Raw genomic sequence first — 17,757 nt, 5'->3', positions numbered from 1 at the left:
AAAAAAACCATTCTACTAAATATAATCTACTCTCAATTATGGTTTGCTTTGTATTGTTTAAGCAGTTTTATTTCCACAATTTAATCAATAAATAGTACCATATTTAATTGCAAGTTTTAAACAGATTTCAGTATGTAAAAAGGCAAAGCAAATAAGGCAACATTGATTTTTTCTAATTCATAATGCATTAAAAATACAATATATGGAATGAAATGAAAAAGTTACATTGAAGGGGTCAGTGTTTATTAAATATTAAAAGCTGAACACAACTATATTGAATGACATGCGAATAGAGGTGAATTCTAGCATTTCTTCAGTCATGTTATTTTGAATCCAGTTGGCATGCAAATATTGGACTAATATAAGATGCCTTGTTTACCTCAGCTTTGTTAACCTGTTCTGCTTTTAATGTCATTTGACTAAAGGAAAACCACTGGGCCAGTCAGTATAAACGTCAGTACTTTGAAATAAAGTATAACAGACTTTAGGGGTCATCCCTTCAACCCACATATCTTGTTTGCTGTCATATGTATTATAGTTGTCTGTTTTTAATTGTGATATTTACCATCCTCAATAAGAGTTTGATAAGCTGAACAGGGGTACAAACAATGACCAATGTTGTCGTAAGGTATACAAAATGCCTTCACAATGTTTTCCTGTTACAATTAAAGATGATTTATTAAACCATATATGGTTAAAGTGTGTTTTGGCACTGGTGTGTTTCCTCAGCCCCTCCTCTCTCTATTTTTCCATGGAAACTCAGGGAAGAGTTGAGGTAAGAACCAGTCTGAACATGACAGCTTCACCATGGAGGCACACAGTCACAACACCAATTGTGTTTTGGATACATGCAAAATATGCACGTTAAAGGACATTTATTAAATATGCATCGTCATTTCAGGGGCTTAAACGTCATACATTTAATATTTGCTTTTGTGAACCCAACACTTCAGCTGCAGCCGAAAAATATCCTCGGGGATTTTTTGTTTTTGTTTCAATTTATAGTAAATACAGTTAAACAGATTGTCATTTTCGCATGTGTCAGTAAATTTCTCAGCAGTTTGATCCAGTAGTTTTTCGATCCTCGCTGCATTGTTCTACAGAAGAGAGAGAGAGAGATTGAAAAACTTCCCCCGTCCCTAAAAGCCCATATTAGCTCCCGTTTGCCAGGAAGGTCTACAAACATTTATTTTCACAGACAAACTGCCATTTTTATTCATGATTTTAGACTGTTTATCTTGTGGCGTTGCTTCTTGTCAATACTACACGCACTCTTTATTGCGATATTCATAAAACTTAATGAATAGGTGCGCCCCCTTGCCGCACCACATCCGTGCAGTTCTGGTATTCCTACGCACGTTTCCATATTTTTACATACATACTCACTAAATTATCTCACATTTCGGTCGTTCAGCCCGCAGCCATCATTAACACTATCGAATTGTATATCAGTAAGTCATTTTTGAGCACGGAACCCGCTTTTGGTTTTATTTCAATAGAGATCCAGCGGCACGGGGTCTAGTTTTCCGGAAGGCGGCAGGATATGGCATAGGTAGGAGTTTTTATAATGGCTCGCGCACATATGGAGTGACGCCATCTTTCCCAGTGTGCTGCTGCGCGAGAGCGGAGTCCTCGCGCACACATTCACTCTCCGCAGGAGCTTCCGTGCGCCGTGGGTCTTTCCTTCACAATTTTTCCACGGATTGTCGCATTTATTCGTGTTTAAGTACTGACAAGCGAAAGGGGAATAATACAGCTTTTGACGCAGGTGAGTGTTTTCGCCGATAAAATGTGTGGTTCGTTATCGTATGGAATGTCTTCCTGCAGCTGTGTGGAGAGAGAAGGTGAATCAGCCGGAGGAAATATAATTAACGTTACTGCAAAATCACGACAAAATTACACTTACATTCACACATATAAACGCAAATTGACAGTAACAATGTACGCGTTTTAACGAATCAGAAAAAAAAAAACATGTTATATAAAGCTTCAAGTTAAGAGATTTTGTGTCTTTGGTGCTAGCTTGGTTAACGTTAGCATTTTTTGGTCTGGAAAAGTGTTCTGTGGAGACCATGTAAAATCCTCCCCGAACTCAACTGGATATCTGCCTCCTCTTTACATTAACTCGGTGAATTCCCTTTGTAAAATTCGACAGCTAAAGTTGATTTAGTCTTGCCGCAATCTCAAACCTGTTTAAGTCGGTTGTAAGTTAGTCCGTGGTTAACTAAACTCAACTAGCTGACTTGTAGTTTGCCCTTTAACGTCAAGCTCTGTTTTGCGTATTACCGAACTCAATGTGTTGTCAGCTTCTTTTGTGACTAACTAATATTTGGTGGATATTAAGTTTGCGGTAAATTTTTCTGCTCTCATACGTGGCCAGCACCATCACCTTAGAGTTATAAACACTTATGATACTAGTAAAGTCATGCGCTGTTGTTAAGTAACGTTACTCTAAATATGACCCATATCTAAGTCTCAGTAAGAAACAAACAAAGGCATTTAAAGTGTTTAGCCGTTGAGAGGAAGTCGAGGAGGAGCTTGAGTGAAATCGGACTCTGCTGGAGCTCGTGCTGATGGGGGTGGGGATCCTCAGTGCGCGCGGACGGGCGCATGCACTACCCGTACATCACTCCCCAGCTCTTCTTAACAATAAACCCAACTGACTTGAGCATTATTTCACTATGCATTGCATAGAGTGAATTTGTTTACCTTCTCAATTGTCTGACGATCTGTAAAAGTATGGGTTTATATATATTTTTAAAGGGTTTGTTTATTTTTAGCAGCCGCCCCTGTAAACACAACATGCAGTAGATTTGTTAATGATTCACGTGGCTTAAAATGTAACCAAACGTGTGCCTTTTCCTCCACCTCTGTCATGGAGTCTAACTAAAGGCATTATGCATATTTTCCTCGCTTTTTTGACAATAGGCATTCTATAGTCTCATTTAGTTCCTTGTTGAACATCAGTGTGTATGCACATTATTTTATTGACTTAAATGGGGTTTACTTCCATGCAAGAAATTTACTTGACAAATTTAGAATAAACTTGGAAAGAAAAAGGTACATTTGTTGCAAAAGTTACATTAATTCAAACTTTTTAGAGTTAGTAAAATGCTTGTGACAGTTGTGAAACATTGATGGACATTTAGTTTGACCGCTGTTTAGATAATTAAGAACTTTTAGAAAAGCATTTTTTTTCCTAATTGTTGTGTGACTCCTTATTTTCCTTTTACCTGTTGTCTGACACCGTGTTCTCCCACTGCTTACTTTGAGTCTTCATACCTAAACTCTCCAAGTGGAAGCGTCCGAGGCAGTTATTTCAGTTGTACAGAGAGGCTACAGTATGTTTTTGGATCTGGGTGAGGTATATGAAGACCGAATACACTGTGTACGTGCACACGGGCGCAGACTCATGCTCTTGGAGCATCTCTCATCACAACTGACACATTTGGAGCAGATGTGTAGTATAGGATGTTCCTGGGAGCTAGCACCTAAGTTCTTTTGAAATATTGCACACAATGGGCATATCTTTGAAATTGAATGCGGGTGTTGAAATTGCTATCCAAGTTGCGTGCCCCTGGTCACAACAGACACTTAGCCCAAGCCATTTGGGTGGTATTTAAATTCACATGCTGTCCAAATGCCAAGGATTGCAAACAAATGCCTCAGTCTTCTCAAGCCTCCTCGGGTTTCTTTGGAGGAGCCTGTCGTTGAGTATGGAATAGGCACTGTGTTTGAGAAATCTTTTGGTGGTTGATTAAAAAAATAAAATTAAATGGGTAATTTGTTGGAAACTTTAAATATTGATGCGAAGCCCAGGTGTATGTGCAATACTAATTTATCTATATACTACATTAGGATCGGGCTAGTTGAAACCAACAATCTGGTTTTTAATGCAAAGTTTCATGTAAACTTTGGGGTACAATAGCTAGGAGGGTTGAAGTGCCTAATGACACAAGAATGGTGGGTTTAGTCCAGGCTATTGTTTTGTGATGCAGACGTTAGCTTTTCCTAAGAACGCTGAGTCTGAAATTCTACGTATGCATAACAGATTTGTGTGCCGGGTTCCAAGTCAGATTCAGGCTTTGAGTAATGACTTCTTATTTGCTGCTCATTGTTGTAACCTCTCTGTTAGAGCTCTGTTCGGACTGTGAATCCCCCCCCCCCTTTTTTTTCTATGTGGCCAACTCCACCCATATTCCACCCAGTAGAGGTACCAAAACATGCACATCTGAATCCAATCTGAACGTTGGCCAGGCAGTGAAAAACACACGCATGTGGTTATTAGGGTTGGATTTTTTTCATGCCCAAGCCAGTCTGTCTGTGAAATAAAGAAACTAGTGGAGTTCAGTTAGAATAAGATTCAGAAGAGCTCACCCAGAAGCTTTTCTCTTCATGATTGTATTCACACTGTCCATTCAGATGATTTTATAACCCAGCAATTGAGCTCTGGAATGGGAAAAAAAGATGGTCTAAATACATCCTCATCAATGACCCAGACTAACATGTAGTGGTTTGTTAGGACTTATTTCCATGCATCATCTCAACTGACTGGGACCAAGAGGACTGTTTGCGTGTAGCTTGTGTGTGGGATTTCTTGGAGGCTGAGGCTCAGTTGGCACCTCATGTTGCGTGCGAGAGCGAGCAGTAATACCGCAGGGGGGTTAAGGCCTGTATGCTGCTGGGTTTATCTCTCCGATTGAATCCAGATGTTGTGAACCATAGACCGAGTGACTGGCTGACTGCTGTGAAACTCTCGGCAGCCCCAGGCAGAGTGCCACAGCAGCACTGTTTTACACATTCCCTTATCAAACACACTTTCCATGCTCTGCATTCACAATACTGACAGCTGCCTCCTAGAGGAACTGTCCTCGTTATTGGCAAATATATAGAACATAAGAGCTGACCATGTCATTTTGACTGTTTGACGCAGAGCTGCACAAGACTGTGACATTTTTGTAGGCTTTGGTGTGTCAGTTCCGTTTTCCTCCTGGACCCGGGGTTTGTTTTGGCACCTGTGTTGGTCCATGTGATATTCCCATTTGTAGAAACAAATGGCCTGATTTTTGGTTTCGTTGTTGAGCTGGGATGTAGTTTAAGTGTTTTGTTGTAGTGATGCACTTTTTGTTGTATGTAAAAATTTTAATTGCACAGTAGCCAGTTTATAAAAACTTTTTTGATTATATTGCTTTTTATATTTATTTTTAAAATAATATACAATTTATTTATTTTTTTGCATATTTGGATGCCAAAATTAAGACCTCAATAACAAGTCAAGTAAAAATGTTATACTTGTCCTTTCAACATACCTTCTGATATTCATTCATGTTAATTTCATGCTATCAAAATTAGTAAAGAGGAAGTGATGATCGGTGTGCTGGCAAACAACACTTGTGTGAATTTGTGATAAAACTGGCAATTTGAAAACTCTTCATTTTCATTTCAAATGTAACAAAACCTAAAGCTTATTGCAATTTATTAAATGGTAGATGGACTACAAATATTATGCAATGACATTTTGTTCACACATCAACAGAAAACGGCATACATTTTAGATTATTAGTATTCATAGAATTGATGTTAGCTCATCAAAATGAAGATTTATTCAGATAGAGAAATCAATATTCAATATAACAATCACTAGTTGTGGCTTATCCGTGTTGTGTGCATAAAGCAGACTCTGACACAAAGCACCATCAGGAACCGCTAATAAAATATCACTGTCTCGCAAAATTTCCACCTTCCAAAACAATTTTGGCTGAAATAGAAAATGTTTCAGTGCAACACTATTTTGTTGTCTGTTGTATAATTATAGCTCTTACTGACTTGGTGTCTTTAGAGAGGCAAGCCCCATTATGTCTGTGTATAATTGAGGTTTATCCATAATAGACCGTGTGCAACACAACACACATCTGTATTCCAGTCTAGCCTTTCCTTACTTGACCTAATTCAGCTCCTGAACTTGAAGAGGCTGCTTTCGAGAGCCAAATCCTGACAAAAGTGTGTGCGAGACTAGAGCCCAATAAACAGGAAAAGTTAGTTTTCTCTGAATATTTGCCAAGACCTTGCTGCGTCATTAAAGCTAAGCCTCCTGTGGTGCTGTTCCACCTGGACTAGCAGCTCCTGAACAGGAACAGCAAAATGTTGTCAAGAGCTAGCCGAAATCTTCAACCGAGTGACCTTTCCACATGCTGCAACATGTTTGTGTTTTGTAAGAGCTGTTTGACTGAGAGGAACAGTATGTTTTGCTAACCAACACAATGGAGAGACATGGGCAGCCAGTTTTGGTCTCAAGGCTACATGTGAATGTTGGATGTCTCTGAGAGGGGTTGCATTCTGCCTGCTGACTTGGAGAGGGGTGTTCTACGTCTGAATAAAGGAGGTGGGCTCGGGGCTTGTGTTATGGTAATTTTGGAGGAGGCCTCACAAAAGGGAAGGAGACCGGGGCCCCCCAGACTGAGACACTGAATTCAATATTGCTCCAGTAGGTGTTAACTGCTGACGTTGATGGGCAATCGACAAAGAATGTCATGTGCATATTGACGCTGTTGTGATGGTGGGGTTTCTGGCTGAGCTCATTATTGAAGGTCATATAAACCTTTAGCACCTCCTTTACTTAAAACTCTCATGGCTTAGAGGTGGAGATGGAGGTTGGATGTTTGGAGAGACACTAATAGCTCAAGCTTTATTACCACGCTTGTGATGGAGTGACTTATTAAAATGCAGAAAAAGCTTCCCCAGGCTTTCTACATAGATATTTGTACCAGAAAGAAGTATATAATATCACGAGGCCTGATATATTCAGGGCTATTTTCAGTGGCCCGTCGACACGTTTGTTTGGAAATGCATATCAAAAAGATTTATTTCATTGAACCTTCTTCTAAACGGATGCAAAAATAACTTGATTTGCAGTAATAGCAGGAAACCATACAGCTATGAGTCAAAGACGTTTTGCTAGGAAAAGCTGGTGTACATTTTGAAACCGATTTTAGTCCATTTATAGCATTCTGACTGATACTTTCAAGGTAGCAGGAATCGCACAAATTACACTCACGAAAGCAAAAGAAAAAAAAAATCTTGACATTTATATTGTCTCAAAAATTTAAATTGTCTCTTATACTCAAAAATAACTTTTGGTAATCAAATCTTTGTTAATATACCTTTTAGTGGATGATTTAAAGGATACTTTTTAAGGATAGATGGAGTGACGCCTACAAAACCCCCCAAATTCCTGAATTATAACATAGTCCTTTGATTTCCTGTAGCACTGTTTATTGTTCACCCCAAGCTCTTTCCGGGGAGTATCGTGAGGGACCTGGAGATAATAAAGAGTGGCTGTGTGTGTAGCGTGGCACATCCTGCCTGACTCTTTCATCCCAGCTGCAGTCAGGTTAGGAGACAGAGAGCATTCAGTCTGAACACTGGGGTTCTGTGTGATGCATGCTGGACTTTGTGGAATGCTGAGCGCTATATGAGAACGAGAGAAAAAGTTGGCACCATGAAGGTGATATTAACCATTTTGCTGTGTTTGTTTTTCAGATTAGGAAGCTGTGCTTGGCTGTGAGAGAATCATGGCTACCCAATGTAAGTTACATGTAGCTATAGTGAAATATTTTGTGGAAAACAAATGTTAGACGAGCTAAAAATAATTAACATTTTGGTTTGAATACTATTCGGTTATATAATTTTGCAATGTTTTATGTGCAGCTGACTTGATGGAGCTCGACATGGCCATGGAGCCGGATCCCAAAGCCGCGGTCAGCCATTGGCAGCAACAGTCTTACCTGGACTCAGGTATCCACTCTGGTGCCACAACCACTGCCCCATCCCTAAGCGGCAAGGGCAACCCAGAGGATGATGATGTGGATAATCAGGTGCTGTATGAGTGGGAGCAGGGCTTTAACCAGTCCTTCAACCAGGACCAGGTAGCAGGTATGTGGTGGTTCTGTTCTCCCGTTTTAAGAATTCATGGAAAGAATATGGAAGAATTAGGATTTAATTTACTTTATGTATGGTTGGGTAAAAACAGAGTCTTAAATGTTAAAAACAGAAACTGTAAACTGCACTCACACTGGTTTATGTAAGGAACAATGCTGAGACAATTTCTCATTGTTCAAGCTTGTTTGTATCTTTTCATTGTGGGAATAACAATCACTGTATTATATTCAGAGACATAACAGATCTTTATAGTTTTGAATAACTGCGCAAAAGTCAGTTTCTTAATATAGTACTGTGGTTTCTCTGTAGACATTGATGGTCAGTATGCCATGACCAGAGCCCAGAGAGTTCGGGCGGCCATGTTCCCAGAGACTCTAGATGAGGGCATGCAGATACCTTCCACGCAGTTCGACTCCGCCCACCCTACCAATGTCCAGCGCCTGGCTGAGCCCTCGCAGATGCTCAAACACGCCGTGGTCAACCTCATTAACTACCAGGACGATGCAGAGCTGGCCACTCGTGCCATTCCAGAACTCACCAAACTATTGAACGACGAGGATCAGGTTGGAATGGATGGACTGTCAAAAACAGCCAGTGCTGTGACTCTGTCAGAGTGTGCTAATGGCTTGATTTCTTCTTCTTTCATCAGGTGGTGGTAAATAAGGCAGCTGTGATGGTGCACCAGCTCTCGAAGAAGGAGGCCTCTCGTCATGCCATCATGCGATCCCCACAGATGGTGTCGGCCATTGTGAGGACGATGCAGAACACTAATGATGTAGAAACAGCGCGCTGCACCTCGGGCACCCTGCACAATCTTTCCCACCACAGAGAAGGCCTGCTCTCCATCTTCAAATCAGGAGGCATCCCTGCCCTCGTCAAAATGCTTGGGTTGGTTCTCTTTCATGCTCTCCATTTTCAAACAGACAAATATCGACCATCATGTGGATGTATAGTGAATCTTTTGAATAGGGGAAAGTTGTAGTGTGTTTAGGATTCAAGGACTAGCAGGCTGAGTCATACTGAGAATTGCTCTGTGCTTCAGCTTGAATCCCATTATTTATCTGTAGTTTGGATCTAATTAATATTGCTGTGGTCTCTTCAGTTCCCCAGTGGACTCGGTACTGTTTTATGCCATTACGACTCTACACAACCTGCTACTGCACCAGGAAGGAGCCAAGATGGCTGTCCGTTTGGCCGGAGGCCTGCAGAAAATGGTGGCCTTGTTAAACAAAACAAATGTCAAATTCCTCGCCATCACAACAGACTGCCTTCAGATTCTGGCATACGGCAACCAGGAAAGCAAAGTAAGAAGGAAAAACTTCTCAAAGATAGGCAAATCACAGCAGGGTTTCTTGGCCAGATACACTCTTGTTTACAAATTGTATTTATTTTTCAAATCTTGTCACTCATATCTAGCAGTGCAACAACATATCTGCTATATTTGGAAATGAAGTGTTTTTGATTTGCACCTTGATGTTTTTCTTCGGCACTGAATGTTTGTATTATAGGGATGTTTATTCAGATAATAGAGATTAAAAAAAAGCTCTAGGTTTGCTCTTTTTGAATTGCAAGCCAAATTCAATTTGGCTTTAATAATAGGAACTAATATTTATAATGATATTCATTAGTAAATACTATTAATAATAAACAATATATATTTTGTTTATGGTTAAACAGGCCATCTTTTGTTTTGGTGGGGGGGAAAACAGATAGAGACCTTAAGGTTCCTCTCTTGTTGGCAACAGCTGAGAAGACTAAGAAGATTGTTGGTGCATGTTGTTCCCAAATGCATGTTACAAGCGAAACAAACTAAGAGCAGATGCAGCATTAACTATGAACCAACAGACAGAGAACACTGGATCATGAGCTTGTGTGTAAATGTGAAACATGCAGTGCATATATTTAAATCAGTCATTCAATCAGAGTTATAATATTAGCTTACGGTATTATATCCCAACACTATTATAGTACATTTGTATATTGCTGCATTAACACAACGTCTTTGGTTATTAATGTTACACCCATTTCAGCAGTGCAGTATCGATGGTATATTGTTAACCTGGGTTAACTCCAATAATTTGCTTTGTTTTTTTTTCAGCTTATCATTCTGGCCAGCGGAGGCCCACAGGCTCTGGTCAACATCATGAGGACCTACACGTATGAGAAACTGTTGTGGACCACCAGTCGAGTGCTCAAAGTGCTGTCAGTTTGCTCCAGTAATAAGCCTGCCATCGTTGAGGCTGGTGAGTCCATTTACCTTGAATTTAGTGGAAAGATGGAGCTGACAATTTAGGATTGGTTGACCATGAAAGCTTTGTGTTGTTTTCAGGTGGCATGCAAGCACTTGGCCTCCACCTCACAGACCCCAGTCAGCGACTGGTACAGAACTGCTTGTGGACTTTGAGGAATCTCTCAGACGCCGCCACCAAACAGGTATTGATCCATCAGTCTCTTTCCCTCAGCTCTTTTACACTGTCTTCTGTTCTTCCTACATGAGCCCTCTCTTTCTGTCTCCCCATTGTTTCCATGGAGAAGACGTCTTTAGCAGAAGTAGATGTGCAGGTAACAGTCATTGCTGCCTTTGTCTGTGATGGGGGTTAGGGGCTGTAGCCAGCTCTGACCCCCCACAGTAAGGACATCAGATTGTGGAGAAAAAACGTGTCGATGGAGCATGAATGGATGCTACATTTGGTTGTAATGCCTGCGCTATGTGTACATTTCACCCAGCTGTTGTTGTGGCATCAGAATTACTTAATTATCAAAACATTTCTGGAATGATTTTGTGTCTTTAACCATTTACCCACTCACGGTAGGCTTACAACCTCATGTAACGTGTAGTAAAATGTTACGAATGGCTGTGGCTGGTCGTGTGCGGGACTAAAAAAAAAAAAAAAAAAAACCTGGATCGAGTTTGTCATGGATCAAATTCTGGGTTGCATAAAGCAGCGCATCTCAACTCTGAATCTTTCTGTTCTGTAGGAGGGTATGGAGGGGCTCTTGGGCACCCTGGTCCAGTTGCTCGGTTCAGATGACATCAACGTGGTGACGTGTGCTGCTGGAATCCTGTCCAACCTCACCTGCAACAATTACAAGAACAAGATGATGGTGTGCCAAGTGGGCGGCATCGAGGCCCTTGTGCGCACTGTACTTCGTGCCGGAGACAGAGAGGACATCACAGAGCCTGCTATCTGCGCTCTACGTCACCTCACATCCAGACATCAGGATGCAGAGATGGCCCAGAATGCAGTGCGGCTGCACTATGGGCTGCCTGTGGTGGTCAAATTGCTCCACCCTCCCTCACATTGGCCTCTCATTAAGGTATGGAAGTGATATGAGATCATAGACCTGTCTTTCAGTGGCTTTCATTGTGTATGAAGAGGATTTTATTGTTTTCATAAAGGTATATTTGACCACTTTTTAAACGCCTGTTTCCTCTCCCAGGCCACAGTCGGGCTGATCCGTAACCTGGCACTGTGCCCCGCCAACCATGCCCCGCTCAGGGAGCAAGGTGCCATTCCCCGCCTGGTGCAGCTTCTGGTCAGGGCCCATCAGGACACTCAGAGGCGCACCTCCATGGGTGGAACACAGCAGCAGTTTGTGGTGAGTCATGGTCACATGATCGTCTGGATTTTACGTCTGCTGAATTGTGCAATTCCATTCATCTGAAATGAAAGCCTTATACCCAATTAATCCACGTAAGCACACAAGTTAAGGGATCGAGTTAGGATGGATAGGTGAATTAATTTTTCATGTGTGTGTTATGTTCAGGAGGGTGTGCGTATGGAGGAGATCGTGGAGGGCTGCACTGGAGCTCTGCACATTCTAGCAAGAGACATTCACAACAGAATCGTGATCAGAGGACTCAACACTATTCCACTGTTTGTTCAGGTCAGTCACTGAGTCCTCACATTATCTGTCTCTGTTGTGACGTCTGTTCTATTGTCTAAAAGTCTCTGCTTATAAAGTTATCTTTCACTTTGTTGACTTCTGTCGCTATTGATATAGTGTTTGTTCTGTCATTTTATCTATAGATTGATCAATTATTCTGTCTATTGATCTTTTGTTTGGTCTGTCATTAACTTTATCGTTTGTATCGATCTATAGCTATCATTTGTTTGTTTTATATATTGTTCTGTCCTTTTATTGGTCATGTTCTGTTTGTTTTTCTGTTTTATGGCTGTTTTTATTTGTTTCTATTTCTCTATTGATTATTCTTTGGTTTGTCATTCTATATATTGCTTGTTCTGTCTTTTTTTTCTATTTACCTTTCAAACGGTCTATTGATCATCACTTGGTTAGAATGTATGCTTGTTAAACGGCGATTGACACCGTGTCAGGCCGTATTTATTTTTTAATGTGTGCACATTTTGGACGAGAATTTCAGACACTTTTTTTATTTTATTTTCAGACCTTTTATTCTTTCTTTTTTAAGAATTAAAGTTTGGATCAGTGTTAATTTCGTTGACTAAATATTTTCGTCATTATTTTCGTCACGAATATATTTTTGCCGACGAAAACGAAACGAAAACTAAAATAGAAGGCACTGATGGAGACTAAAACTATGACTAAATTGATTGACATTATCGTCAACGAATAAAGGACGAGACGAAAATAGACTGTGACGAAAATCAAATCAGCAGACGGGAGAGATGCGAGGAATGAGCAAAAGAACCAGCAAAATAGAACAGACTGCATGAGAGAAGAGAACCAATCAGAGCCTGACTTATTGAGACGTGACGCGAAGGTTTTCAGTTTTTATGAGCTCCCGGGAAGTCAGCATTCGAAGAGGTGATAGGGACTTTAAGCAACAGCCTCTGGTGGAACGGCAACGCCATTCTGGCGTTGTATTGCGCCTGCGCGAATTTAACTGCTACTTTGTGACGTTCTAATTTAACGGTCTACTACGGGAGAACAGCTGATTTGCCAGAGTCGCTACAACGTGAGAGGTTAGGTAAATAAATGTTATGTTTTTAGACTTATTTACATCATACAATATTAAAAACTCCTCTTCTGACAAAAGATTGTCATTTAACGCCAAAAGCAATCCTTCTCTTGCTTTTTTAAATTATATATTTTTTTGGATCTCAATAAATGAATTAATGCTGCGTTGCGCTGTTCTGTTTTACCGTTGCTTAGTGACTTTTACGTTCTTGGCTACAGCGGTGTGACGGCAAACTTCCGGTCGCTGTAGCCGTTCCATTCGCAGCTGTTGCTTAAAGTCCCTACTGTCTAAAAGAGCGACAAAATGTCCACAGCTCACTTCACGTTTGACGACGAACAAAACAAAACAAAGTGTAAAGCACGCAGAGCGCTCATTCGTGGCAAGAACACAACCAATTTGAAAAGACATTTTCAGACGAGCCACCCGGACATTTTCTCAAATGTAATTTCACAACGATGTTCTTTTGTTTATTGAGCTAAGCAAAATTGGAAGACTGCAGTGCGTAGATGTTGTAGCATTAAATATTACGAACTGAAAAGTACTGTAAAATAGCCCCTTCAAATTAGATGCGAGCACAATACTAATACGTAATATCATGATAAATACATTTGATTAATACTAATGTTTAGTATATTTTATAATGTTCTACTTGTTGACAATATCACAAATATTTATATATTAGTCATGTGAAACATGAATGTTCACATCCTATCATTATACATACAAATCTAGCAATATTGTAGTATTTAAAACATACAATATTGCTAGACAAATGAATACCTTATAAAATCTTGTTACTTTTTTTATCCACCTAGCTGCCAACTTATTAAATATTTACTTTAAATGTATGCACTTATTGTTCAGCTCAGCTGTAAGCTTTAAGGTCTTGGACCTAACGTTATTTTTCTTTTATTGATGGTCAATTGGCAGCTAGTTATTGTTTACATTATCATGACAGTGTTTGTTTTGCTGCATAAAAGCTTTTGAATCGAAATAAAGACACAGTTGTGTTGAAATAAAGTTGAATTTGTCTTTTATATATTTTGGTTAAGTTTGTTTCCTATACCAGCTGTAAAAAATTGTCTAGTAAATCTGTTATTGATTTTAGTCTTATTTTAGTCGACTAAAATACCAAGCAATTTTAGTCGACTAAAATAAGACTAAAATTAAAACAAATCAGATGACTAAAACTTGACTAAAACTAAAAAGAATTATAGTCAAAAGACTAAGACTAAAACTAAATTAAAATTTCGTGTCAAAATTAACACTGGTTTGGATGACCCTTAACTTTTAGTTTGATCCTGTCTGACATGTCTGTCTCTCTCTCTCTGCAGTTGCTGTATTCTCCGATCGAGAACATCCAGCGTGTAGCTGCAGGTGTGCTGTGTGAGCTGGCTCAGGATAAGGAGGCAGCTGAGGCCATCGAAGCAGAAGGAGCCACGGCTCCTCTCACAGAGCTCCTCCACTCCAGAAACGAGGGAGTTGGTAAGTGTGTGTGTGTGTGAGCACAACCACCATAGAATACTGTAGAAAGACACCAATTACATAGAAATAATGGCAGCACACTGTGTCACTGCCTCCCGATGTCACAACATAAAGTTTGAGTTAAACAAGTTAAACTTCCACAAAATAAACACAAGCAAGTATGAATACAAAACACTATGCAGATTTTTTTTTTTTCCCAGCTATGCATGGATTTCCACTGGAGGCAGTGGTTGGGGTGAGCAGGCCTGGCTCAAATGTTTTCTCGGTCACACTAACGTTGCTATCTCTCGCCCACAGCCACATACGCTGCTGCAGTTCTGTTCCGCATGTCTGAGGATAAGCCCCAGGACTACAAGAAACGACTGTCTGTGGAGCTCACCAGCTCTCTGTTCAGAACTGAGCCCATGACCTGGAACGAGGTAAGGGGGCTCATCTCTGCGAAATCCTGCAATCAACGCTGGCACAGAGCCCTGCTGTAGATTAAGCCTATAAATTCCCAGTGCATTACAGAATGGGTTATGGCAGATGTGGGTGTTATATTTGTGAATTTACTGGCCAGGTGATTCTTTCTAACAAAGCATTATTGTTTTTATGAGCCTCAAGCACTCTGAAAGCATTAGCGTAACTGATTTGGTCCTGATATACGCAGAATTTGAGCCTGAAGTGAGCGTTTCTCTTATGCATCTTTTTCTCGTGTGTCTTTGCAGACTGGAGATCTAGGGCTGGACATAGGTGTGCAGGGAGAGCCTCTGGGCTATAGGCAGGACGGTAAGTTCATCATTTTTACAAATGAGATTCGCTCTCAGCATTTGGGTGTGATACTCACTAATCCACTGCTTCATCAGCCTCCACCCACCAAACCTAGAGACACGCCTGGCGCTTGCCATTAAGACAGGGCACTAAATGAGGCCTGGAACTCTTTGAAGATTGAAAATTGCCATGTTTTGAGACTTTTCTCAAGAAATGAGATGTTAGGCATAATGGTTTAAATCACCATTCACTCGTTTTCCTTTTCTGTGCAAAGAAAGTGAATACTGCCTTGATTAATTCATGTCATTATGCTTAACATATTTCGTTGGTTTTTGGAAAAAATCCATCATATGAGTTTGTAACCTTAAGGAGGATTTTACCTGGGATTTATCTCTTTAAAATATTTCCCCCAGCCCTGATTTCAACAAATGGTTAGAAAAAGGTCTAAATGTATAAATAATACTGGAATGATTGAAATGACTAAATTGAACAATTTATATTTGCATTTGTTTATAATTTTGCATCTTTCTTAATATAGAGATTGGCTATTACCATTCTAGGTTAGATTTATTTTAGATAATCCATCCAAGCTCTAATAGGGCACCATATTCCTAAAGAATGTCGAGTTCCAGGTCTATCTCTGGTCTTGTGGGTCTGAGGTTGTGCAATTGTGAGCTGCCAGTTTAATGCTTCCTCTAACATACGTGTGTGTGTGTGTGTGCTCCCTCCACTTCCCATCCACTCCCCTCGTCCTCCAGACCCAAGCTACCGCTCCTTCCACTCCGGAGGTTACGGGCAGGATGCCATGGGCATGGATCCCATGATGGAGCACGAGATGGGCGGGCACCACCCGGGCCCAGATTACCCAGTAGATGGCCTGCCCGACCTCGGCCACGCCCAGGACCTGATCGATGGGCTCCCGCCGGGTGACAGCAATCAGCTGGCCTGGTTTGATACCGATCTGTAAATACAATGACTTTTTAGGTGAGGCACCAAGACACCCGAAAGTGCACTCGACGCGAATGGCCGGTTGTGTTTGATCTGTGCTGACCGCACTGTGTGTAGGAGATTTGAAGGGCTGGAGTAAAGCACGCCGGTAGCAGAACTAATCTGAGCTGCATTTTGAATTCATTACAGTCCTGTATGTGTGCGTGTTTCTCCGCTTGAATGGGATTCTAATCTGTTTGTCCCCTCTTTTCTCTCTGCTGCAGCTGTATCGTCTGATCTGAATGAACCTGCATTGTGATTTTGGCCTGTAGAGTTGCTGAGCGGGCTCAAGAGAGTGGGCTAGTTTCTCTGAAAGTGCCTGACACACTAATACAAGCTGAGTTTCCTATGGGAACACATGGAAGTAACTTTTGTTCTGGTCTTGGTCGGTCAGAATTTGGTGTGATTGACAGAAGAAAGCCCAAAATGCAAATCCTAAGATGGAATTTTCAACCTTAGCCTTGCCTGTACTTTTTATTACTTTTTATTTTTCAAAGGATATTTGAGTCTGTAATGGTACTTATCTAGCTTGCTTTATGATACTCGTCTTTTATTTTGCAGAACTTTGTATTCCTTTCGACTGTCTCTCTTTCGCTCTCATAGTGTTGAGTTATAGTGGTAATGATCCATTAAGATTTTATCGAGTTTATGGTGTAGAACACTAATTAATCAGTTGAATTGTATTCTTATCAAATGTAACATTGTGTAGCTTTTGTATAAAACCAAGAATTGGAGAAGTCCAAATATCAGCTCTCTTGCTTTAAAGAAATCACAAATGTTCCAAAGGGTTTGCAATCAGTTGGGGCCAGTTTTACTTTGTTCCCCGCACCCCCCTGTCTTGATCTATTTTTTTGATGGTAGCTTTAGAATGGTTTTGAAATGAACCCCTAATTATTGTAGCCTGCGATTGTTGGTTTGAGACTTGGTAATGACCTGGCTAAACAATAAAATGGACTTTAAATTTATATAATTGTGGACATTTTTCTTCATGGAATACACCAAATGTGATTTTAAATTCGCTTAAGTAGAGCAATCATTCTGGAGTACGTTTTACTGTCACAAGAGTTCAATAGTCTTGCAAAATGCAACTTATAAATCACAGTAACAGATACAAAATGAGTACTCACACAAACATACATATACACATACATATTAAATACCAGGTGTGAAACTCTGTTCTGTGGCTCCGAGTTCAGCCTGGAACCCGAAGCCCTTCAGAATCTCTGCAGCTAGTGATTCCACTGCCACGTCGGATTGAGACCTGGAAAAAAGAGAAAGAAAACTGGTTTGAATGCTCCACCTGAGTTTTTGTGTTCCAAAACAGAAACAAATGACTTCATCAGTTCAGTGGTCAATAACTTGTGTTAAAAATCCATTCACTTGTGACAAGTACACAGTGCAAGTCTCAAGCTTGTTGGTAACCAGAAGCCCTTGTCCGTCACAGTGGCTTATCTGGTGTGGACACTTGTGAGATGCTGCAAATGATGTCAGGTGTGTTACACTGTCCTGATGAACGATGCAGTTACAACATTTATAATGTTACAAAAGTGACGCAGAAGCAAAATAAACATAAAGCTGTTTCCCAAGCACACTCCCATCCATGTTTTCAGCTCTGTACAAATCCGTATCCTCCATGTTGTTTTTTGACATAAAAA

The 17,757-nt window shown here is 40.5% G+C and overlaps 2 protein-coding genes across 6 annotated transcripts in view; one reads left to right on the top strand and one right to left on the bottom strand.

Annotated features, from left to right (window-relative positions):
• The first annotated feature begins 1,585 nt into the window (after nucleotides 1–1,585).
• Nucleotides 1,586–17,067, top strand: LOC113116191 (catenin beta-1). Of its 3 annotated transcripts, XM_026284173.1 has the most exons (17): nucleotides 1,586–1,768; nucleotides 7,540–7,584; nucleotides 7,708–7,932; nucleotides 8,248–8,501; nucleotides 8,588–8,826; nucleotides 9,041–9,242; nucleotides 10,037–10,181; nucleotides 10,268–10,371; nucleotides 10,474–10,500; nucleotides 10,918–11,256; nucleotides 11,380–11,538; nucleotides 11,707–11,826; nucleotides 14,215–14,365; nucleotides 14,663–14,784; nucleotides 15,073–15,133; nucleotides 15,874–16,099; nucleotides 16,327–17,067. In XM_026284173.1, exons 2-16 carry the CDS (start codon nucleotides 7,572–7,574, stop codon nucleotides 16,080–16,082), a joined length of 2,370 nt encoding a protein of 789 aa, XP_026139958.1. In that variant the 5' UTR covers nucleotides 1,586–1,768; nucleotides 7,540–7,571; the 3' UTR covers nucleotides 16,083–16,099; nucleotides 16,327–17,067. The 3 variants fall into 3 exon arrangements, with proteins under 3 accessions (XP_026139958.1, XP_026139961.1, XP_026139959.1); XM_026284176.1 differs by lacking the exon at nucleotides 15,874–16,099; XM_026284174.1 differs by lacking the exon at nucleotides 10,474–10,500 and having other exon boundaries at nucleotides 1,597–1,768.
• Nucleotides 16,980–17,757, bottom strand: part of LOC113116192 (serine/threonine-protein kinase ULK4-like) — a 194,820-nt gene continuing 194,042 nt past the window's right edge. For all 3 annotated transcript variants that reach the window (XR_003293986.1, XR_003293987.1, XM_026284177.1), the window contains one exon: nucleotides 16,980–17,363. The gene's annotated coding sequence lies outside the window, so the exon portion shown is untranslated. The remainder of the gene's footprint in view (nucleotides 17,364–17,757) is intronic.

This window comes from Carassius auratus, chromosome 16 (genome assembly GCF_003368295.1).
Source record: "Carassius auratus strain Wakin chromosome 16, ASM336829v1, whole genome shotgun sequence".
Lineage (NCBI taxonomy): Eukaryota > Metazoa > Chordata > Actinopteri > Cypriniformes > Cyprinidae > Carassius > Carassius auratus.
Note: the sequence above shows the minus strand (reverse complement) of the source record. Positions and strands in the feature narration are given on the sequence as shown.